The sequence below is a fragment of the Gorilla gorilla genome, chromosome 11 (assembly GCF_029281585.2).
Source record: "Gorilla gorilla gorilla isolate KB3781 chromosome 11, NHGRI_mGorGor1-v2.1_pri, whole genome shotgun sequence".
NCBI lineage: Eukaryota > Metazoa > Chordata > Mammalia > Primates > Hominidae > Gorilla > Gorilla gorilla.
Window position 1 is genome coordinate 98,535,791 of NC_073235.2, and position 24,155 is coordinate 98,559,945.

General features: G+C 38.4%; 1 protein-coding gene across 3 annotated transcripts in view; it reads right to left on the reverse strand.

The window, feature by feature from the left end:
- STK17B (serine/threonine kinase 17b) overlaps positions 1–21,185 on the reverse strand; it is a 36,239-nt gene extending 15,054 nt beyond the window's left edge. Inside the window, exons 1-4 of one of the 3 annotated variants that reach the window (XM_055379310.2) lie at positions 20,933–21,185; positions 14,864–15,015; positions 12,559–12,724; positions 7,591–7,803 (exon numbers count right to left, since the gene is read on the reverse strand). In XM_055379310.2, coding sequence (XP_055235285.1) covers positions 7,591–7,803; positions 12,559–12,680 — 335 coding nt within the window. In that variant the 5' untranslated portion in view covers positions 12,681–12,724; positions 14,864–15,015; positions 20,933–21,185. The remainder of the gene's footprint in view (positions 1–7,590; positions 7,804–12,558; positions 12,725–14,863; positions 15,016–20,932) is intronic. The other 2 variants (XM_055379311.2, XM_004032985.5) reach the window with 2 other exon arrangements.
- Positions 21,186–24,155: the final 2,970 nt, after the last annotated feature.

Genomic DNA, 24,155 nt, shown 5'->3' on the forward strand with positions numbered 1-24,155 from the left:
GTTACTTCAATAACCAGAACACTCCACCAATTCTAAAATTAAAAACAAAATACAAGAAAGTAAAGTGAAAGTATGGAAAGCAATTCCCAGTGCCCAGGAAGAGACAGGATAGCATGGTGCATATAGGAGTGCTTACTGAAATCAAGACTGCCTGGGTTTCACTCTAGCTCTGACACTAACTATGCTAGGTGAACTGGGACAAAATGTGCCTCTGTTTCTTCTACTGTAATGTGAATAATAGAATAGCTCCTACTTCATGGTCTAAGAATTAAATTGGATAATCCACATAAAGTATTGAGCACAAACATCCTAGAAGAATCAAAGCAGATCGTTTCAATAAATACTTATCACAGTGTCTGACACACAGTAAATATTCAATAGATAACAGCTATTTTTTTTTTTTTTCCTGAGACTGAGTCTTGCTCTGTCGCCCAGGCTGGAGTGCAGTAGTGCAATCTCGACTCACCGCAACCTCCCCCTCCTGGGTTCAAGCAATTCTCCTGCCTCAGCCTCCCGAGTTGCTAGGACTACAGGCGCGTGGCACCACACCCGGCGAATTTTTTGTATTTTTTAGTGGAGACTGGGTTTCACCGTGTTAGCCAGGATGGTCTCCATCTCCTGACCTCGTGATCCGCCCACCTCGGCCTCCCAAAGTGCTGTGATTACAGTCATGAGCCACTGGGCCCAGCCAATATCAGCTATTATAATGAGCCAACAAACATTAATCACAAATCTAGCCAACATCTCGCCTTTCCAAATTTTGGGACTTTTTGTTGAACTCTGATTTTGAAGGAAATTTTTAAAGTCTTTGCTAAATTAAAATCTATCTTTAGAAACACTATATGGTACATATAAAGATGCACACACTATATTCTTAAGTGAAAAAGGAGAGTTAACAATAGAATATGCCCAGTAGATCAAAATGTTGTCTCTAAAAGTACATATGCACAGACCAAAAAATAAGAATAATTTTTAAATACAGGAACATATCATAAAGTAACCATCATTTACATGTGATTTCCCTTTTCTGTATCTCCTAAATTTAACACAGTGAATAGGTATTACTTTTATAATCAGGGAAAGTATCCTCAGAGTTTTTTGCTTGTTTTAATAATAAGATCAAATAAAATACTATGATCGTCAGCCAATCACACTGTCTCTTCCTTTTAGTTTGACAAGCTGACCAATGTATTTCGTAGGACTGCCATTTCTCACACAACAGAGGAACACAGGTGGAGCTACAGAAAATATGAAAATTAGGAAGACTTAAGAGGAGGGAAAGAACCGATAACACAAGCAGCAAATTGCAGAAGTTAGCAGAAATTAGAAAAAGAAACAAAAGCAGTGAGTAGCAAACAAGACTTCTGTTAAGGAAACCACCCTGAGCAGTCACCCAGAGCAGTGACTAAAAAAAAAAAAAAAAAAAAAAAAGACAAAAAAGAAAAAGAAAAATATCTACAGTCAGAAAAGCCGCCTATATTATTATCATTGACCTGGGAGATAAATCAGGTGACTTCTACTCTTTCTCTCTAAAAAGAGTTTGCCCCTTGCAGGGATATCAACAAAAGAAATTTAGAAATTCAGCATCTGTGTTCACTTGCTAATGCATATATACATGTGCTATGTGTGAGAATACGTGATAACAGTACTTTAGCACAGGTTACACAGTCATGAAAACCTATGTGCTATATATTATCTAGCTCTACATCTGTCTTTTATAGGGAACAGCAAGTAGAGAAGATCTTTTAGAAATATTCCTATAACATAAAGTTAATACATGAAAGATTAAAATCAGAATATTGTCCTATCAAAAATGATAGATTTCTGTGAGTTATAGAGAGCCAAGATTTTCAGCAAAACAAAGTAATATCTCAATTATCCATAAAATGCAAATCTAGTCATATAGCTTTGAAAAGCCATGGTAAAGATTTTTAAAATAAGCATTTATTTCTAGTGATCAAAACGAACTTGTTTTAAAATTTGAATATTAAGAGTCTCTTTAAAATTATATTCCTATGCTAATGGGAGAAACAAAGTCCATGGGATTTTAGAATGGAAAGACATTAGAATATTAACTAGACATATGATGTGAATACCAATCTCCCTTTTTGGAGGATTGTTTTAAAAATCAAATGAGAATACAGATAACGTGCCTATCACAGTGCCTGCCAGAGTGTAAATGTTCAACATACGTTATGGTTGAAATTAAGATCATATTAAAATGTTATTTCTCTGGTGATTGACATCATTCCAGAAGGTAAGGCTTTCTGTTCTGCATGTTTTGTTACAGTCTCCATCCTTTTCTGTTGGGTACTTAGTATTTACTTAGAGATGTTTAGTAGACAAAATTTCTTGACAAAAAGAAAATAGCATTCTCACATAATCTCAGAGTTGTCTCTGATGAATGTAAGTTCCCTTTTTGATCTTCACTATTTCTAGGACAAAGTTTTTGTTCTGTGTTCTCCAAAAGGTAAGTTTTTTTTTTTTTTTTGAGACGACTCTCACTCTGTCGCCCAGACTGGGGTGCAGTGGTGTGATCTCGGCTCACTGCAAGCTCCGCCTCCTGGGTTCACACCACTCTCCTGCCTCAGCCTCCTGAGTAGCTGGGACTACAGGCACCTGGCTAATTTTCTGTATTTTTAGTAGAGATGGGGTTTCACTGTGTTAGCCAGGATGGTCTCAATCTCCTGACCTCGAGATCCGCCCACCTTGGCCTCCCAAAGTGCTGGGATTACAGGTGTGAGCCACCGTGTCCAGCCAAAGGTAAGTATTTTTTATGACCAACTTTAATTTGCTCAAAATGCAGCACTGAAAACTTAGTATGTCCAATTAGATAATACCTTCCTTCCAGAAGTTTTTAAAAAAGATTTTTAATATGTATAGCTATATTTTATTTAATTCTACAAATATGCTTTAAAGACACTTGGTATGGAAAAGTCTTTGTCTCATGGATAGTGGTGATGGAATGACTCAATTATCCTCAAATTTTCCTCCATATGTATAAATAGATCTAATACTACCTTCCAGAAAAGTAAGATTTATATTACTTTCTGAAGAAATAAAAGGCTAAAACAATCATGTAGACTTCATAACTGGCAATGAAATACTTTCCTATGAACTATGTATTAAAATAAGAAAGGAAAGATTTTAATAATCGTTAAAAGTGACAAGCAGGTTGCAAGAATTTGAGATTAATTCACAAAAGTAAACTGATTCAAAAAATAGGTTAGGTAGAGGCAAAACAAAACACAAAAGCAAAAAGAGGCTATAGCTGTTCCAGAAGAAAGTTCTAGATTGATTCATATAATTAGCAAATGTAACAAATCAAAAAAGTGCCTTCTTTTTTTTGAGACGAAGTCTCGCTCTGTTGCCCAGGCTGGAGTGTAGTGGTGCGATCTCAGCTCACTGCAACCTCTGCCTCCCAGGTTCAAGCAATTCTCCTGCCTCAGCCTCCTGAGTAGCTGGGACTACAGGCATGCGCCAACACGCCTGGCTAATTTTTTGTATTTTTTAGTAGAGACAGGGTTTCACCCTGTTAGCCAGAATAGTCTCCATCTCCTGACCTCGTGATCCTCCTGCCCTGGCCTCCCAAAGTGCTGGGATTACAGGCGTGAGCCACCACGCCCGGCCAAAAAAGTGCCTTTTAAAAGTGATTGTGTGCTGCTCATATGGAAGGAAATTTGACAACATCTAATAAAACTACATATGCATTTACTGTTCGACCAGCAATCATTCTTCTAGGAATTTACTCTAAAGCTACATCTCCATAATAATTCCCATTTACAGAAGGTCGACTAAAGCAAGATCCAACCATACAACAGAGTACTATGCAGCCATTTAAGAAACTGGCCATAATAATAGTCAAAAAGATGCCTATGAACTAATGTAGAATGATTTCTGGAATATATTCTTAAGTAAACAAACAAAAATACAAGGTGCAAAGGAGTATATATACTACATTTTCTGTAAGTAAGAATATTAAATATATACAAGTTTGCTTATATTTGCAAGAAGAAACATATAAAGAATGAGCCAGAATGAATAAATGTGGTTAGCTACATAGGTTTGGCTGGAAGAGAGTAGAAGGAATAGGAATAAGAGCAAGATTTTGCAGTACAGGGGATACATGTTTATACATTTTTTGTGTGGTTTAAAAAAACAATTATTTATTTTTTATTTTTTTAATATATGGAGATGAGGGTCTGAGTTTGTTGCCCAGGCTGGTCTCGAACTCCTGGATTCAAGGGATCCTCTGGCCTCGGCCTCCCAAATTGCTAGGATTACAGGCATGAGCTACTATGCCTGGCCACATTTTTTTAAGTTTTGAATCATGCAAACCTTTTTTAGAATTTCAGAATAAGAATATAAAAAATCACATCCTAACACTGAATATCAACGGAAACAAATGTATCTAACTATATATATAACTCTAACTAGATACCCTTAATGGACTATAGTCTAAGTGCAAAAACAATGTCCAAAAAAAAAAAAAAAAACAGCTGTACTAAGTAGTTTGCTGTTGGTAGCAGTATTAGTATTGTTATGCTGAAACTATTTTGTACGTATTGTTGGATAAAGTGAATAAGCAAGTATTGCTGAGAACCTGGGTTTTCACTGTGAGAGAGGGGAGATGCATATATAGAATGTGAGAAGTGATGAAGAACCTTGTAGTGGTGGACCTGAATTGGAGCTATGAGACTAAATTCGTGATTTTGAAAAAATATGATTTCCTAACACTATCCTTAGAAAAGTCCTAAAAATAACGATGCTCCATTAAAAGTGAGCATGTCCAACACCCATATTTGGTTTCTAAATGCTATTCCCCACTTAAAAGAACCAGAATTTCTCAGAGAGATGGCTGATTACAGGTCTGGGGCAGGCAAGATAACAAGATGACCCTGGAAATCTTGGTGTGCATAAAGCAAGGGAGTCTTCAAACACCAATGACATTATATCAAAAGGACATAGGAAGTAGCTTGAAAGGGAACCACTGATAAGCTTGGGACAATTTGAGCATGAAAAAAAGACAGTGGCAGAAACTGATTAGAACTCATTAATTAAAACATAATGGGTTATTTTCCATTAATGCCATGTGTTAGATTAATTTAAAAAACATGAAATCCATAGAAATATTAAAAAGTGGGAAAGGGAAATCACTAGACGAAAAGTTAAGAAGATAATATTGGCCAGGAGCGGTGGCTCACACCTGTAATCCCAGCACTTTGGGAGGCTGAGGTGGGTGGATCACGAGGTCAGGAGATCAAGACATACTGGCCAACATGGTGAAACCCCATCTCTAGTAACATACAAAAAATTAGCTGGGCATGGTGGCACGTGCCTGTAATCCCAGCTACTCGGGAGGCTGAGGCAGGGCAATCGCTTGAACCCAGGAGGCAGAGGTTGCAGTGAGCTGAGATCGCGCCACTGCACTCGAGCCTGGTGACACAGCAAGACTCCAACAACAACAACAACAACAACAACAAAAGATAATATTCACATGGTCTGTAAACATCACTACACAGATTAATTAAAAAGGGAAAATGTTCCTTTACAATGAGGAGAGCTAGAAGACTACACCTTGAGCATGTTCAAATTTAGCAAAACCAGTAATAAAACAACCTGACTTTATTGCCACCTGATGTGATACAATAAATACACATCATCACCCACACCAAATACTTCAGCACAAAAAGGAATATCATAATACCTACAACTTTCAAATGGTTCAGTAAATGTGGCAAAATGCCAACAACTGGTGAATAAAAGTGAAGAGTATAAGGATGTTAATTATACTAGTTTTTCAACTTTTCTATAGATTTGAAATTTTGTAAAATAAGAGTTGGGGAAGAAAAAGTGTGTAGGATGATTTGAGGACAGAATTGACTGGGTGATAGTTATTAAAGATTCCACCATTTTAATTTCACCATATAAAAATTATGCCACACTACTAAAACAACTAAACCTGATTAAATTTTTACCTTCAACTGAGACTACTAAATGTGACAATGCCACCCCAAAAGCGGAAGGCACAGTAATTAAGCCGAAGTTCTAGCAATAAATTTTAGTGGGTCTTAGTCACTCTGGTAAGAAATGTAATACATTAATCTACTTAAACATTTTCTGAGTGCTTGCTACATTTCAGCCAGAGGTATAGAGATCAGTAAGTTCCGCCAGTTTACTGGGTAAGGTACCTGAGTCAATTTTCCGGAGTATGAACAAGGTCCATCCATAAAATGTCTCAAATCTTTCCGATGTATTTTGTCGTTGCTGTTTGGATGAACCCCCAAAAGAGGATTTTATGAAAATAGTCAATGTTCTTATGTATATTCATCCTCCAAACCTAGTATTCCACTACTGTTTTGACAAATGTTAGCTACTTTTTACACACTTCAAACATGCAGATGTTATGCAAGTAGGTAACTTTTTAAAGGTCAGCTGAAGAATCTTTGACAAAAATAATTACAAAATATATGAAAACTGAAATCATATTGGTAGTATCTTGGCCTTTTCTGCAATTCTAATTTATTTTGAAAGTGCTATATAACATGCCTTAAGATGGTTCTGGGAAATGTACATAGTATTCATTCTTAAATGAACTACTTGTCAGTTTAACATTTTGCAAAATCTTCATTTTCATTCACAAGTTGATTCCAGCCAATCTATTTCGTGGAACAAAAACATTAATTTTAAAATAACTAAATACAAAAATAAGGTTAATATATCTTTAAATTTAAAAAGGCAATGATGCAAGTTAGTTACTAAAAAGAATTACTATAGTTAGCAATACATTTTTTACTAAAATAAACACTTATCTCTTCTTGGTTTATCATAAAATATATTTACTTCATTAAAAACTATTGGCACCCAAGGTATACTAAACATAAATCTAGCTGATCTCTTCCAGTTGTTGCAGATGTTCAAACACATTTTACATCCTTAGAATAAACGTGACAGACAATCATGCAACAAAGGCACTCTGTAAGAGTCACATGTCAATATACTAGGTAACAAACCAGTTACCTTAACAATCCTCTACCCCTACCACCTGGTGAACTGTAGAATAATGGGGGTGTTTTCACTTTTTCACAGACTTGTGGCAAGAGATATATTTATTTCTTATTGCTACAACTAACATAGTGCTTTACACATTACATATACTAAATGTATTTCTTTAACAAACAATGTATTAAGCATAGTTTTATGCAGTTTACCTTTCTATTCTCCTTATTTTCTTGAAGGTATTTTTCAAAAAAGAAAATATACAAATTACTTCAATTCTATCTGCCCATCAGACTGTGTTCCAGAAAAATTCAATCAATTAGCCATTAAGAACATAATGTATATTCATTTCTCCACATTCCTTAAATGTTGTATTTGTCATTTGCTTATTCTGTGCTGTTAGTTTTTGTGTATGTGCCCGAGGCTATACATTTAGTATTATGAAAATATCTGAATATAAATTAGGTCCCTTTTACATTTTATTAACAGGAATCTTTACAAGTTCTTGTCACACTTTTATCATTCTTATTCTTGACATTTTAATCATCTTTTCATACCAACTAAAATAGGTACTATTTAGTATATACTTACTATTCCAATATCAAAATGATTTCACTTGTATTTTCATAGACCTCATGAAGATTAATAACACGGGGACAAGACTTTGCCAATTCAAGCACAGCAATCTCGTGTAAAATTTCTGCTCGACAATCCTGTCCTCTTCTTCTCTTTTTTAGAAATTTTGCAGCATATTCTTGGCCAGTAGATTTTGATATACATTGTCTAACCACAGCAAATTTTCCTCTGGGGGAAGATGAGAACAATCAATTTTAATTTTTCTGCAGAGAACAACGTTAGTATATTACACATTCTGTTATACCTCCAACTTAAAGTCAATTCTTTGAAATATCTGTGCCATTAGGAATTTATCTTTGTTCTCTAAATTGATTCAAATATCATACGTACTTTTATAAAATTTATAGCGCTATCACGTACAAATGTAAATGGCAAACATAACAACAGGATAAGACAGAATTATATTTATTCTTCACTATTAAAATGATACATTATCTTGGGAGGCCGAGGCAGGCAGATCACTTGAGGTCAGGAGCTCAAGACCAGCCTGGCCAACACGGCAAAACCCTGTCTCTACTAAAAATATAAAAATTAGCCAGGCGTTGTGGCACATGCCTGTAATCCCAGCTACTCAGGAAGCTGAGGCAGGAGAATCACTTGAACTCGGCAGACGGAGGTTGCAGTGAGCCGAGACCACGTCACTGCGCTCCAGCCTGGGGGACAGAGCAAGACTGTGTCTCAAAAAAAAAAAAAAACAAACAAAAAAAAACCAAACAGTTTTGTTAAAGAAGTGTAACTCACTTGCTTCTATCAATTCTTACTTAGATTTCGAAGCAAAAACTTGACTAAAACAGGAAGGAAATTTTGGGTTTTATAAAGAAATTCACTTGTAAAATTTAGGAAACAAACTAGTTAGCCAAGAAAACTGTGCATCTGAAAAAACAGTTTATAGTAGTGCTTGTGATAATTCAGTTCTGCAATAATTTTATTATTTATTTTATCTATAAATAACACTTCTTATCTAATTGTTCCAGGTATTACCAAGAGGTTTTTTTTTTTTTTTTTTGAGACAGGGTCTCGACTCTATCACCCAGGATGGAGTGCAGTGGCAGGATCTCAGCTCACCGCAGCCTCAACCTCCCAGGCTCAGAAGATTCTCTTACTTCAGCCTCCTGTGTAGCTGGGACCACAGGCACGCACCACCACTCCTGGCTAATTTTTTACATAATTTGTACAGACAGTGTCTCCCTATGTTGCCCAGGCTGGTTTCAAACTCCTGGGCTCAAACGATTCTCCTGCCTCAGCCTCCCAAAGTGTTGAAATTTTACAGGCATGAGCCACTGCACCAGCCCAAGAGGCTTTCTTAAACAAGTATAGTACTCATTAATCCAGGGCAAAGGTGACCAAATGATGTGGATAATGATTTATTTATTTGTCAATGTTCACCACTAAGTAAAAGCTCCATGAGGGCAGGGACCATGTCTGTCCTAATTATTATGGTAATTATAAAATGTACAGTTCGTTAACACATAATAGGAACTGAAATATCTGTTGAATGAATGCCAGAAATATGTACCCACTATAATACCATATACTGTGCTATTCTGTATCCTGTACTTAAAGTGTTTGTATTTCTTAAAAGATTGAGATTCCAATAAAATTATATATATGTGTGTGTATTCATTTATATACTATGAAGGTAAACATTTTTACCATAATTATCAGATGACTTAGGAAAAAAATCAAATATTTGTTTTCCATTCTAAAATGCTATAGTTTAAAAGTATAAAAAACGATCTTTAAAATGTTTCTATTCCAAATGTAATTGAAACATTTAAGAAAAGTTAAAGCATTTAAAAATAATCCTTAAGTCATACCCTAAAAAGGCAAGGCTAACTAGATTTCCCAGCAGTGAAAAGGTCTAGTAGTTACCCTTCTGCATTCCCCTTCTGCATTCTAGAATACACAATAAAATGTGAAAGGAGGCGGGAGGGTAAGCCACAAAGGAAGCTGACGTTTATTTCTGAATCTGCCTCACCCTTCTCACCACAAGAAGTCCTATGAAACCTTTGCCTCAGTTGGGGGAGGGGTAGAAAAAACTTACCCAACATGTTAAAAAACAGGAACAATTCAAGTTTTTTGAGAATAGTAAAAAATGAACTGTTAACTTTTACATAATTTCCTTTAATTTGCTAAAGGAAAATAAATTATTAAACACTAACACTCTGAAATAAAAAAGTTGATTCAGAAAGATAACTTTCAAAATGTACAAACCTCAGAAGAAATGATTATGATTCTAATTTCCATTTCACAAAAGCATAGGATATTAAAATTGGTAACAATATTGAAAGAACTTTCAGTACATTCTTGGCAGATGAAAAGCCATGATTTCTAATTTATCAAGATCTAATAATTAAACATATCAATATTTACCATGTGACTCATTAGCCCATATCAATTCAAAAGAAAGATGTTACCTGGTCTCTTTCATAAAGATATTTTAAAATGGGAATTTAGCAATCAATCTAAATTTGCTTTAATCAAATTCTATCATGAGTTTTTGATCTAAAATTCTAAAAAGTATGCCTAATTCAACTTTATTTATGATGGCACCTCATTTATAAAGCAATTTAGAATTATTAATATCGTCCTCAAAGTTTATTATCCAAAGCCCTCAAAGCAAAAATACTTTACAGATTTTTTAGCTCCTATAATGTCCCCGATTTTGAAAAGTTAATTTAAAAAATGTAAGTAAATTTACTCATCAAATAGTAACTCAGAAAAATAGAAAAGAAAGTGACTTTTATTGTGTGTACTGTTCAAGACTTGCATAATATTCATTTCCCCATCGCTGAAGCATTCAAACTGAGGCTGGATAACAGTTTGTTGGGGAAATTATAGGAAAGATTGCTGCACTGCATACAAACATTGTATTAGTAAGACCACGGACCACTGAAGTCTTTCCAATGCAGAGATTCTATGGTTCAATGTGAGATACAGGAAACTTAAAAAAAAGAAAAAGAAAAAAAGAAAAAAAAAAACCCTTTCTTCCTATTATAATGCAAAGTGAAGTAATTAAGATTTAGAACAATTTCTTAAAAACATTTTAAAAGGTTCTAAAAACTCTATCTTTTAATACACCATTAAAACACCCAAATATTTTGCACATTAAATTAGTATGCCAGGAATTATGAAATGTGCTTTTGTATTTAATTCTTGGTCAGTGAGGTAGATATTATAATTCTTTTTTTTTTTTTTTTTTTGAGACAAAGTCTCACTGTGTTGCCCAAGCTGGAGTGCAGTGGCATGATATCGGCTCACTGCAACCTCCACCTGCCGGGTTCAAGTGATTCTTCTGCCTCAGCCTCCTGAGTAGCGGGGACTACAGGCACACGCCACCATGCCTGGCTAATTTTGTATTTTTAGTAGACACAGGGTTTCACTATGTTGGCAAGGCTGGTCTCGAACTCCTGACCTCGTGACCCACCCTCCTCGGCCTCCCAAAATGCTGGGATTACAGGCGTGAGTCACCACACCTGGCCAGATATTATAATTCTTATTTTGCAAAAGAAAGGCTGCATCCAACATCTGCAACGTGAAAAAGCCAGGACTTGCCTCTGCCCTTAAGGTAAAAGGCCACCAAGAATGAAATTACTTTTCATGATTCAGTCAACTTTTCTTCTCACATCGAGATTTTCAAAGACAAAAATCAATCACACTGTTTTGCTGCACATTTATCAACACAAATATGGACTTAGTAAACCATTTAACATACAACAAAACATTTACCTCCAGAACTAAAATCAAACTGAAAATACATGATGACTACCATCTTCCAACCCTTCATTAAGCACCTTTAATTTAAAGCTCAAAAGATGCTGAATATATAACTTAAATAACTTGGTATATCTTTTATAACTTTTCATATATTAAAATGGTAGTACAGAATGGTTTCATAATATCATGTCACTCCTTGGCCATACAGAGTTTATACACTGGTTAAGAGAAAACAATTTGTAAAGGCTTTTTACCTATAAACCACTCATTTGTTGTGACACAGAATCAGACTATGAAATATGAATTCATTCTTTTTGTTCAACTTAGGAGAGGGGGAGAATCTCCCTATCTCTTCTTCTTCTTTTTTTTTTTTTTAAGCCAAGCACAATACCCTAGGAATTTAAAAAAATATTTCATTTAACAAAAACTTACAGAGCACTGTACTAGGCACTTTACAAATATTAACTAACTTAATCCTCATAACAACCATATAAGACAGACACAATTATCTTCACCCCTACTTTTCAGAAGAGGAAACGACAGCACTAAGAGGTACAGTAGGCAGGGCGCAGGGGCTCACACCAATTATCTCAGCACTTTGGGAGGCCACGGCCAGAGGACTGCTTGAACCCAGGAGTTGGAGACCAGCCTGGGCAACATGGCGAAACCCTGTCTCTACAAAAAACCAGCCCATTGTGGTGGTGTGTGCCTGTAGTCCCAGCTACTTAGGAGGCTGAGGTGGCAGATCCCTTGAGCCCAGGACACAGGAGGTTGCAGTGAGCCAAGATCATGTCACTGCACTCCAGCTTGAGCAACAGAGTGAGACCCCGCCACAAACAAAAATTAAAAAAAGAGGTACAGTTATTTAGTTGAAGTCACACACCTAGTAACTGGTGGAGTCCAAACTTGAACTCGGCAGTCCACTATGCTAAGCTGCCTCTTCCCATGCACAGCCTCATGTAAGGACAGAGACCTCCTATCAGAGGCTCTGAGGCTAGGTAGGATGTATGATGTAAGTTCACTAAACCCTCCACAGATTTGATCTTCAAGTCAGTTAAGACTGGACCCTAGGTAACAGCAACAGAGATCACAACTTTCCTTCCTAATCATTGTTAAACAATGATCCCAAGTGAGTTTTATAGAATTATAAAAACACAAATCCAAAATTTGAATTTAGATGGCATACACGTCATATGGTTTTCTTACCTCCCTAGCTCTTTAGATGTAAGTATATAGAAATTATTAAAGTTTTCCATTTTTATTGGAATTTGAGGAGTTGTAGTTAGTAGGCCTGAAATACTTCGGCAATCAAATCTCCTCCTCGACATGTTAGGTGATTCCCAGGTCTGCTTCTTTAGTCACTTATTTTTACCTATGCAAAAAAAGAGAAGACAGAGAAAAGATGTTATCTCAGGCAGGATGTGCATTACATTACACAGCTCCAAATATAGCTATAAAATACAACTAAAAAAAAAAAGATTTAAAGAGCACATTCTATCCACAAGGAGGAAAAAACAAAAAGCACACACATAAACCATAACACTATGGCACTTGAACGAAGTTACTGACTTCATTTCAGAATAAAACTACTGTAAAAATCCTCTCAATTAAAAAAAATAGTTATGATAAAATTATAATGCAAACAATCACTTAGTTTCATCACAAAACTCCATTCTTTAAAGTTATAGAGGTTTCAGCTGGACATGGTGGTACACGCCTATAATCTGAGCACTTTGGGAGGCTGAGGCAGGAGGATCACTTGAGGCCAGAAGTTCAAAACCAGTCCTGGCAACATAGCGAGATCCCATCTCTATGAAAAAATTTAAAAATTAACTGGGTGTAGTGGCTCGCACCTGTAGTCCCAGCTGCTTGGGAGGCTGAGGCAGGAGCATCACTTGAGCCCAGAAGTTTGAGGTTGCAGTGAGCTATGAATGTGCTACTGCAGTTCAGTTTGGGCAATAAAGCGAGATCTTATCTCAATAAATAAATAAGTAAATAAAGTTATAGGTTTCACATAATAGGTAATTTAATACGACAAGATAATAATTATTCATTTTAAACTTATTTTCACATGGCTAAAGAAATTTGGTGGTAAATGCACATATTGTGAGTTATATTACTGACGTGAAGGACTACAAGAAATAGAACTTTTTCCATGGATTGGCTATGTTTCAGTACTAAACTCAGAAACTCTCAAAGGTCTTAAGAGTCCCTCCTTTGGCAGGATCTAGCACAGAGCCTGCTATGTATGAAGTGCTCAATAATTTTGTTGGAAGAGTGACTAATCTATACATAAAGCTTTATTTCGAAGTTCTGTATCTGAAGCTCATATATGTATCTGGAAATTTGTGATGTTTATATGCATTCAGTGTTATCAAAACTATTATGTTAATTGCTTTCATAAAACAATAACAGATACTATATTTCAAGACACTTATGACTTATTGCTATGCCTACTTAATAAAATATCAAGTATTATTCTTTTAGCACCCTCCTGTAGTAACCCGCTAAGCATTTGTTCCTTCTCTGACACCTTTTTTTCCTATTTTCTACTTATATGTACTGTTCTTTATCTTCTTAAATTCAAATGCCAACTATAGTCTACTTAGCCAAAAGGCAGTGTCATTAGAGTTCAGCATTTTCAGTTTCTACATTTTCTCTTCTTGGTGTTATTCTCAGATTATGAATGCGTCACTGCAGTTCAGCCTGGGCGATAGATGGAGACCTTGTCTCAAAAAATTAAATTAAATTAAAATTATAGCTTTCACATAACTAGATAGTAAAATTGTTTTCTCTACATCTCTTAGTCTTTGGGGAAACAGCTCTAACTAGTTTTGGGGTACATCTCTAGGAGTCAAAGGGTTGTAGTGTAGCATTCTGAGAATAACCTTTAGACTGAAAGACACCTAGGTCTGAATTCCATTCATCCATCATACCAGCTATGAGACCTTAATTAAATTATTTAACTTTGCTATTGTTATGGGCTGAATTGTGTCCTCCCCCAAATTCCTAAGTTGAAAAACCCTAACCCCTGTATCTCATAATGTGACTGTCTTTGGAGACAGGGCCTTTAAAAAGGTGATTAAGTTAAAATGAGGTTATTAAAGTGGGCCAATTAGGACACAGACACACACAGAGGAAAGACTATGTGAACACACTAGGAGAAGGCAGCCATCTACAAGCCAAGAGGGCAGGCCTCAGAAGAAACCAACCCCGCAGACACCCTGATCCCAGATTTCTAGCCTCCAGAATTGTTGAGAAAATATACTTCTGTTAAGTCGCCTGATCTGCGGCAACACAGTTATTTAAAAAGAAAACAAAATATATAATATTTCAAATGTAAGATAAGGAACACTATATACAAACATTTACTTTCCAATCTTATTACTTGGTCATATTTCATTTAAATTAAAAATAAAACATATTAGACATAGCCCCTTCTTTCCACCCCCAGTTTACACTCCCACTAGCACTGGATGGGACGGTTTATCACTACTTTGACAATACTTGCCCAATTCAGACTTTTAATTTTGGCTATTCTAGTGTGATGAAGGTGAAATGGAATTTTGTTGTGATTTACTTCGCATTCCCGTTTACTGGTGAAGAAAGCTTCGATTTTGCTGCCTCTAAAGTATGGATGATAAAAGAATCGATCTTCCAGTGCTGCAAGGATTAAAAATTAAAATATGCTGAACTCATGTCCACTGACACAGGTACAGTGCAAGTCACAAGGGCATATCGTTATTGTTCCACAAAACAAAATTAACATTCTACCCAAAAATACTCTCCCTGCAGTTCCCTGCCATTGTTGAATAGCTGTACCGTTTCCATGTACAAAATTCTCATCCCAATTTAGTCTAAACTTCATTCTTAAAAGTATTTTTGTTTTCTGTTTTAACTACTTATGTATCTTCTTAGTTCTGATAGCGCTCAGTTTCACTGATTTTTTTCCATTGTTCTGAAAGATCAATATGGGTACCAATTTCCTCATAAGTTCATCTATTTATTGGAAATATACCTACATCACAAGCTGCTTTAGGCATCCATTAAGCATTTCTTAAGTTCATTTTCCTTTTATTTACTGCATCTGAACCAATGAGCCAAGATATTTTTCCATTTCCTCTCCTTTGGCCAGTTTTGCATATAGTGGAGCATGAATGTCACCTTTGTCCACCAAGCCCTCCACAAACATCTGGTTGCCCTTCATATAAGGTACATGCAGGTTATCAGTCAGCTCTCTGTCGCTCCTTCTTGTATCTTCCTAAATTTCCCACCAAATTCTCTTTAACTGCAACAATTCCCAGGCCTTTTCTTGTCTTCTACCACACTTCATATTACCGATTCTAAATTACCTATATGTCTCACTCCATTTGAAATTCATTTCATAACATTTTATCAGGTTATAGCATTTAAAAAAAATCTTAAGGGACCTGGTAAGTAAATTTATATGCATGTGTATACATGATTAGATCCTATAAAAAGTATAATAGAAGGTAAGACACAATTAAGCTTTTAATCACACAGTACTACTACAAATAATGGTATCTCACTTATTTTTAAAGATTTTTTTCATTAATTCTCATTATAATAATTACCAAAAGAATTTGGAAGTAGATCAGTGAAGGAAGGAAAAGAAGGAAATGTTAGGCTTGATCTGGGCCTTCACTTACTTGAATGCAGAAAGCAAGTGTGATGTGAACAAAAGCAAGACTATCTCTATAAACCTCTAGCTCTATTTTAAAAAGTATTTATCATGATATTTATTTCAAAATTATCAAATTAGAAAGTTTTTAAAAAATAGAATATACAATAATAAAGACATTTAGAAAATCAAATTGTCTGTTTTGACTCCTTCATTAGCTCCCCAGTATCTACAAGCTTTCAAGTACTTACAGCATGACACATAAAGGCCTCTGAGGCCAAGTATACACCAGCTACATTTCCTGCCGCACTCATATTTCATATTTTGCCACCACATCTTTGTTATACTTCTTTGCCTGAAAAAGCCTTTCTACTTTCCTTAAATGGCTAACTCTTCTTACACATCCTTCAAAACTCAACACAGAATGGCCTCTCCCCCAGGAAGCTTTGCCTAAAAACCACAGGTTGATTTAAAGGCTTCTCCTTTATGCTTCAAATAAGAGGATCCCTGGCATACTTCTTTACCTCAATATGTAACATGTTAGATTGCAACTCTGTTCAGTGTTTAAAGGGCAGCATCCTTTTACTTTTGTGCCTAAGCAACCAGCATGGTATCTGCCACCCGGTAGGAATTTTAAAAATGTTTGATGAACTGAATTGTAAGAATTATGAGATATAGAAAAAATTTGTAGGTATATCTCATGTCCTCGAGGGGTTAGGAGAACTTGAGATCCATCTTGAATTTACAGTACTGGAGCTCTGAATGCAGCTAGTCTCTGCTTAATTCAGTATTTGGACAAATAAAGTAACTATTTTAAATTGCACTTACAAAATGTCAGTTCTAAACAGGTAGCCACAAAGTCTGGAAACACAGATAAAATTATTTTGTCACATACTATAATGTAATGCCAATAGACCTTTTGTTTTTACCACTGTTTCCAGACAAGGTGGCTACTTGTTTTTTTTTTTTTTTTTTTTTTTTTTGTTTTGTTTTTTTTTTTGAGACGGAGTCTCGCTCTGTCGCCCAGGCTGGAGTGCAGTGGTGCAATCTCGGCTCACTGCAAGCTCCGCCTCCCGGGTTCACGCCATTCTCCTGCCTCAGCCTCCCGAGTAGCTGGGACTACAGGCGCCCGCCACTGCGCCCGGCTAATTTTTTGTATTTTTAGTAGAGATGGGGTTTCACCGTGGTCTCGATCTCCTGACCTCGTGATCCGCCCACCTCGGCCTCCCAAAGTGCTGGGATTACAGGCGTGAGCCACCGCGCCCGGCCCGGCTACTTGTTTTTAATACAAGCTACTAATACAAATACCTACTGCAGTTAAGAACATCACTCTTTTAAGAGCCTCCAAAAATCAGGAGATTCAGGTAAATGTCCTATCAAGATTTATCACTGATAAGTCTAGATCATCATGAAGTACATTGGAAAGGCAATAGGAAGCAAAGTAAGCCCGAAGATTCTAAGGGAAGCAACTCCTTTCTACATAGGCATTTAAGGCATTTACTGCTAGCAAGCTTTCCCTAGGAAACTGAAAAAGAGATTTAGCGTCCATCAAAAGTAAAGGAAGAACTTTCTCCTGGTGTGGCAGAAGTATTTGTTTTTAATTAGTCATTGATTAGAAGTATTGGTATCAAGATGGAAATGATGATGATTTTCAATTTCAAGGAAGAGATTATATTCCTCATATGTATTCTGCTAACAGGTTTTGTTTTTTAAAATATTTCGAACAGAAAATATAATTCATAAACTTAATCCTCTAAAAATCACAATAGGAAGTCAGCTAAACTAACTCTAATCCAACCATTCTAGTATATACTATCCAAGGGCTGAAGTGTCAGGCAATGACTCCTAGGCCTGATTCTGTGCCAAGACCCTAAGGCCTAATGCTGTGTCTTCCCACCTCCAGAAAAAGAATTAAACCTGTAATTGTGAACCAGGATAAAAGGTTGAAAAACGGAAATAGAGTGGGGGATTCCGGGGTGGGCAACAAATGCATGGTGCTTGTCACCCACAAGATGGAAAATTGGGTTTCTGTTGAGAAATATTGTTTACTTAATAGCACCGCTTAAGTACTATTTATTCAGTAACTATTACAATGCAAAATGGAATCTGCCTTTAAGGATTAAAGAGGAAATTACCATCTCACTGTTAAAATTTTTTCAATGCTTACAGTATCACTACACCCTCTTTTGGAGTAATTGCAAAGGGTCAGGGATGAACCAAAATATAATGCATATAAATATTAAAAGAAACTAATATATATGTTTTAAATGGCACTGAAGTTTGAGGTTAAATGTTCTGGAAAAAGGATAATAAAAAACTTAATAAAGTATGCCCTGAAAATTGCAACATTACAACATATTTAGATAAAAATACGTGCTTGTAACTTTGTAAGAACATTTCTTAATTGAAATATTCAAAGAAATAGCCTTTGATAACAGCCCAGCATAGAATACAAACTACAGTACTTAAACATAAAATCACTGAATTTTGTCATCAATATTATGAAAAACTAAAGCAACTGACATTTGAAGTTTTCCTAAGTGGAGAGGTAGTAGATAAATGATTGCTAATGTTTCTGACAAAACAAATACCCAAACAGTGCAAAAGATTTCTTTATGAAAAGAAGAATCAATCAGTATCCTTTAAAAGTAGTAAGCCTAGGAATACTATTCTTTTTTTTTTTTTTTTTTTTTTTTTTTTTTTTGAGACAGAGTCTCGCTCTGTTGCCCAGGCTGGAGTGCAGTGGCGTGATCTCGGCTCACTGCAACCTCGGCCTCCCGGGTCAAGCAACTCTTCTGCCTCAGCCTCCCGAGTAGCTGGGACTACAGGCGCGCGCCACAATGCCCGGCTAATTTTTGTATTTTTAGTAGACACGGGGTTTCACCATATTGGTCTCGAACGCCTGACCTTATGATCCGCCCGCCTCGGCCTCCCAAAGTGCTGGGATTACAGACTTGAGCCACTGCGCCCGGCCAGAATATTATTCTTAACTGCCAATCTTACATACAGAAAATGTGAATTACAATATACTATGCATGCAATTTTAAGGCAATTTAAGGATTAAGTGAAAGTGTTATTAACTGAATTCCTTGACTTCTTGTGTCTCTAAAATTAAAGCAAAAATATTTTCATAAGGAAATTCTCCCTTATAATTATCAAAGAGCTTTAAAACATGTTAAAATGTTCACTTAACAAAAGTAAAACAGAGCAAGCTTAAAAATAAAATTATCTGATTAGAAACGTCAGCCATAAAAATGCTTGTATCTTCTTCAAATTTGTTACTCATATGCTAACACAGCGATTAGTCAAACCTCCAACTTCCTAAAAACAGATTCTATCTTAACCAAATTGTAATTCACTAATCAATGATCCCAAGAGAAACCGCAACCATTCTATTCACACACAAAAAAGGATGGTCTTCAATTACAGAAATTCTACTTTTAAAAAGTCTTGCCATGTAAGCAAATATATTTCACCTCAATTTTGGATCCCTACTTTAGAAAAAAAAGATCTAAAATGTACAATATGTATCTCAAAAATAAAACATCTATTAATACCTCCAATTATTAAGATACTAGAAAAAGTTTAATTGAGCATCTGCTCAGAGGAGGAGGATCCGAGGGAGATGAGTTTAAAACTTTTGCACTGCTTCTATGGACCAGTTTTCTTAAAAAATACACAATCCTAGAGGTACACGGTCTAATATTTATAAAATAAGCACTTGTTGAAAATTACTTCTGAACAGTTCACCATAAAACTAAAAAACAGTGTTATCAATGAGAAAGTAGGTTTATTTTCCTTTAATAAAATTGTGCTCCTGGGTTCAAAATGCCAGGTTACATACGCTGCCACTCATTTCTACAGAGCTATGAAGTCTCCGCGCAGACATTCTCATAGACTTGAAAACGTAAAGTGGCCACACCACGTCAAACGTCCCTGGCAAGGTTCTGCTTATCATTAGCACCACAGATGTAAACATTACTCGACAAAACAATCGGTGAATGTGATACACAGTCCTCATGTGTTTAAATATTAGTGAAATCTGATAAGTATTACGATTTTAAAAACGTATTTTCTTAATTCCAATTTCCAAATTGATGTCAGAGTGCCTCTAGTCCAGACAGAAACTAATGCCAGCTACCAGCTGCTATAAAGCCTCTTTCAACTTTGTCTCTACTTCTCCCTCGGAGGAAATTCAAATGAAACGCTTTTCCCTACAATAAAACAAAGAGCCTGGGTAAATGTCAAAAATCGTTGGCATCCAGTAGTGGTATAGTTTGAGGATGAGTCGTGCACACTAAGTGGGTCACAAGGCATCAAAGTAAAAATCAGATCGCTGAAAATCACGGAAACAGCTGTAGCCCGTCTTGCTCTCTCGCTGGTTTTAAAACACTGTTCCCAAGCAGTAACTGAAAACGTCCCACAAGATGAGCACGAACTTTCTCTAGAAGAAAGGCAGCTGGGAGCAGGAAGCGTCCACGAGTCCCGATGGGAACGCGCCCACGCCGCAGCTGGGACTCAGGAGAGGCTAGGGGGACCGCGTGGCCTTGCTGTGGAAGGGACCCGCGCAGGCCCGCCGCGAAGGGGGCCCTGCCTGGCGCGACCTGGGGAGAGCCGGGGCCGGCCGGGTGGAGGGCGCACGGGGACACACGGACATGCACAGACACAGACACGCGCCCCGGGCTGAGGAGGGTGGTGGGAGGACCGCCGGCCGCCCCCTGCGCGGAACCCCAGGGAACCCGGACTCCAGCCGCAAAGCGGAGAGGCGCCAGCAGCAATCAGCCACCTCAGGGGCGGCGGAGTCCAAGCCCCTCTTAGCCCGACCGTACCGCCTAAACCCTCCTCGGGTCCTCCTTCCTCACGTATGAGGTCTCTGTACCGAGGCGGCTGGTTCCATCGCAGCCCCGAGCCAACCCGCCAATCCCGCAGGACACTAACCGCTCCGGCCGCCGCAGGTTCTCCCGGGGCTGCCCCCTCCAGGGGGCCGCTGTCCCGCCCCACGCCGGGGGCCGCCACAGGACGAGTTCTCTAGCTCCAGCCGGGCGAGGCGCCAGGGAGCTCCGAACGTGGCAGGATCCACTTTTACTTTTCCAGACAAGGGCCGACGGTTGTGACCTGGCTTCTCGTGAAGTGACTCCCGGCGACAGCAGCGGAGAGGACTACCGAAGCTTGCACTTGCGGTTTGAAAACTGCAGCCGCGTCTGGGGCATCGCCGTTCGCCAGATCCCTCCCCCTAGGTCGGGAGAGCCAATCGGAACGGGTGCGGAGGGTGGGTCTGTCACGTGACGGGAGGGGCGGGGCACCGGCCGGGGGCGCGTGTGCGGGGCGGGGCCCGGCGGTGAGAGGGTGCGGCGCCTGGCTGGCCCGAGGCGGGGCGGGGAGGCGCGGCGGCGAGGCGGCGCAGGTGGGGCGCACTCGGGCTGCCGCGAGGGAGGGGCGGAGGGGGCGGCGCTGCAGAGGAGGCGCGCGAGGCTGGAACTCCTGCTCTGTGCACTCCTTCCCACCTTCAGAGAGGTCAGTTCGAGAGGTGTGAATATCCGGAGACCGGGGAGAAGGAAGCCGCAAAATTCGTCCCAGCTGCCTGCGACTAGTTACCAAACTTCAGTGCCTACCAAAGACCTATTTTCTGACTCTTCTTGAGAGTCTTCCTTAGGACCGGAACCTACCCTGTAAGTGGAGAACCCAGTTTGCTACAACTTGGCAGAGGTTCCTCGGAGTGTCAACATCAGTTGGGGATTTATGGAACCTAGACCCCACTGCTAACGTCCGCTGTCGCGAATGGTGTCCCTTCTGAGGCATTGACTGAAGGCAGTGTAGGGAGGGTCCCAATAGGCTGAATAGCCGATTTTGCATTTGTGGTGCTAAGGAAAAAGATGAAAGCCCTCAGCAACCTACTCAAGATCTGTTATCCTTTGAAGACAGTGGAAATTTTCAAAGTTCTGTGCAAGACACAAATGTTTTACATAGATATATAATTCTAGTTTATATGTGTAGGATACACACATACTCATACATATATGGGATTAGTTATGTAATCTAGGATTGCTTTCAGAGGACATTTACGATAATTGCAGAAAACCCTTCCTTGGGAAAGGATACTGGGAGTGGAGTCGTCCTCTTGCTTTCAAAAGACTTAATGTTCAGTTAGCATATAAAGGACAGGTTTTCTTGTTCTATCCCAGTAAGCCAAGCAAATTCCTGTGAAGCTAGCTGTTTCCCTTTCCCACTGCATTTTCCCCAAGATAAAGGTATAGAATGCATCACAGCCCTTTTGTGAAGTCTGTTTGTTGTTACTTAGGTTAACTCCTCCTCCCAGTTTAATAATGTCTTGCCCCTAAACGTTGTCAAGTGGAGAATATTGCTTCCATCTATCTAATTTCTTGTTGCTAACAATTGGGCTGACTAGAGAAGCCTAAAGTTAGGATGAAAATAAAATGCCACACACTGGAATTAACTTTTCTGGGGTATAAGAATCCGTAAGCAATGAGACTGTTCCCATCTTTTCTTTCATGAACATAGGTGTTGCATTCCAGAGGTCTCAGCACCAGTACCAAAACTAGTAACCTCTTGGGGGTCACAGGATTACATCATTATGGTGGTTTTGGGGTTGTGTGTTTAACTTTGGACCTCCTAAATTTCAGCATTTTATCAATTGCCAGCTTTTAGCAATCTTCTCACACTCACCCCATACTCCCTGTCACTAATCCAGTCCCAGATCACTTCACACCTAGACACAGACTTTTCTCTCTCTGGCACCACTGTAAGCCAATCCTCTTGGTCACAATACCTCTGCTGTAACCAGCTAGCCTCCTAGGGATATTGTCATGTCTTGCATTTTCCTGCTTCTGCCTTAGCTCCAGCTTACCACCATCCTCCTCATCCATACCTGTTCATCAGTTTCTGACTTTAAGAAGGTTACCCTCTTCAGGAATCAGAACTCTGCTGATTCCTACTTTCTATTCCCAGCCTGATCACCTCTGCCTTATGTTCTTTGGTGCAGGGCTGATAGTTTGTGTTTCTTTTATGACCCTAAATAGATTGTTAACCCTTGTGCCTGATGTCAGATGTGTTAACTAGGACTTACCACACTATCCCAAGGACATTCAACTACACTTACTTGGTCTCAGGCACTGTGGTTCAAGTAACAAGGAATTCCTGGTGCTGAGGAGGAGGCAGTACATCTGTGGCCTTGCAGGAAAATTCAGAAGTCAATACATTCCTCCATCCACCTCATTTACCTAAACTCATTCATCACCGTGTCAAAGATACATGTTCCTGCTCTCATTCCCTTGAGTAGGAAATCTCCAGGTGACCTGATGGTCATTCTGTGGTCATTGCTTCTGACCACACAGTTCATTAAGTTGACCATCCTTGAATGACACATTCCGACCAGGGATGGTGGTCGTTATGGGCTCAGTTGTGTTCTTTTCCAGTTCATACGTTGAAATTCTAACCCTCAGGAACTCAGAGTATGACCATATATGGAGATAGGGCCTTTAAAGAGGTAATTAAGGTAAAATGAGATAATATGAGTGGCCCCTGATCCAAGATGACTGGTGTCCTGATAAGAAGAAATTAGGACACATATAACACTGACTAAGGGACAACCCTGTGAGGACATAACAAGAAGGTGGCCATTTGCAAAGCAAGCAGAGAGGTTTCAGAAGAAACAAGACCTGCTGATATCTTGATCAACAGCCTCTAGCCTCCAGAACTGTCTGTTGTTTAAGCTGTCCGCTCTGTGGTATTTGTTATGGCAGCCCAAGCAAACAAATACAGTGGTCCTCCTGGATCACTCCAGGTTAGTAATCACACACTGACTGGGAGCGATGATCGTTCCCAGTCACTGCTTACCACATGTGGCCAGGGAAGGTGATCCTCTCTGGTAATGGCACGACACTCACCATATTCTGTCCAGGGAAGGGAACTTCCCCAATCACATCACGTCAGTCACCGCATACTGACCACATAATGATCAAGGAAAGTGATTCTCACCGATTCCATGTTTACTCCCTATAGATGCAGAAAAGGAGGGTTTTGCACAGAGCAGAAGGCCTCAAACTCAAAACTCTTGCCACTGACACACCCTCCTTCTGAAGAATTCATGTGGAAAAGGCAAAACAAGCTCTACTACCTGTCTAAAACTGAATATACCAGAAAC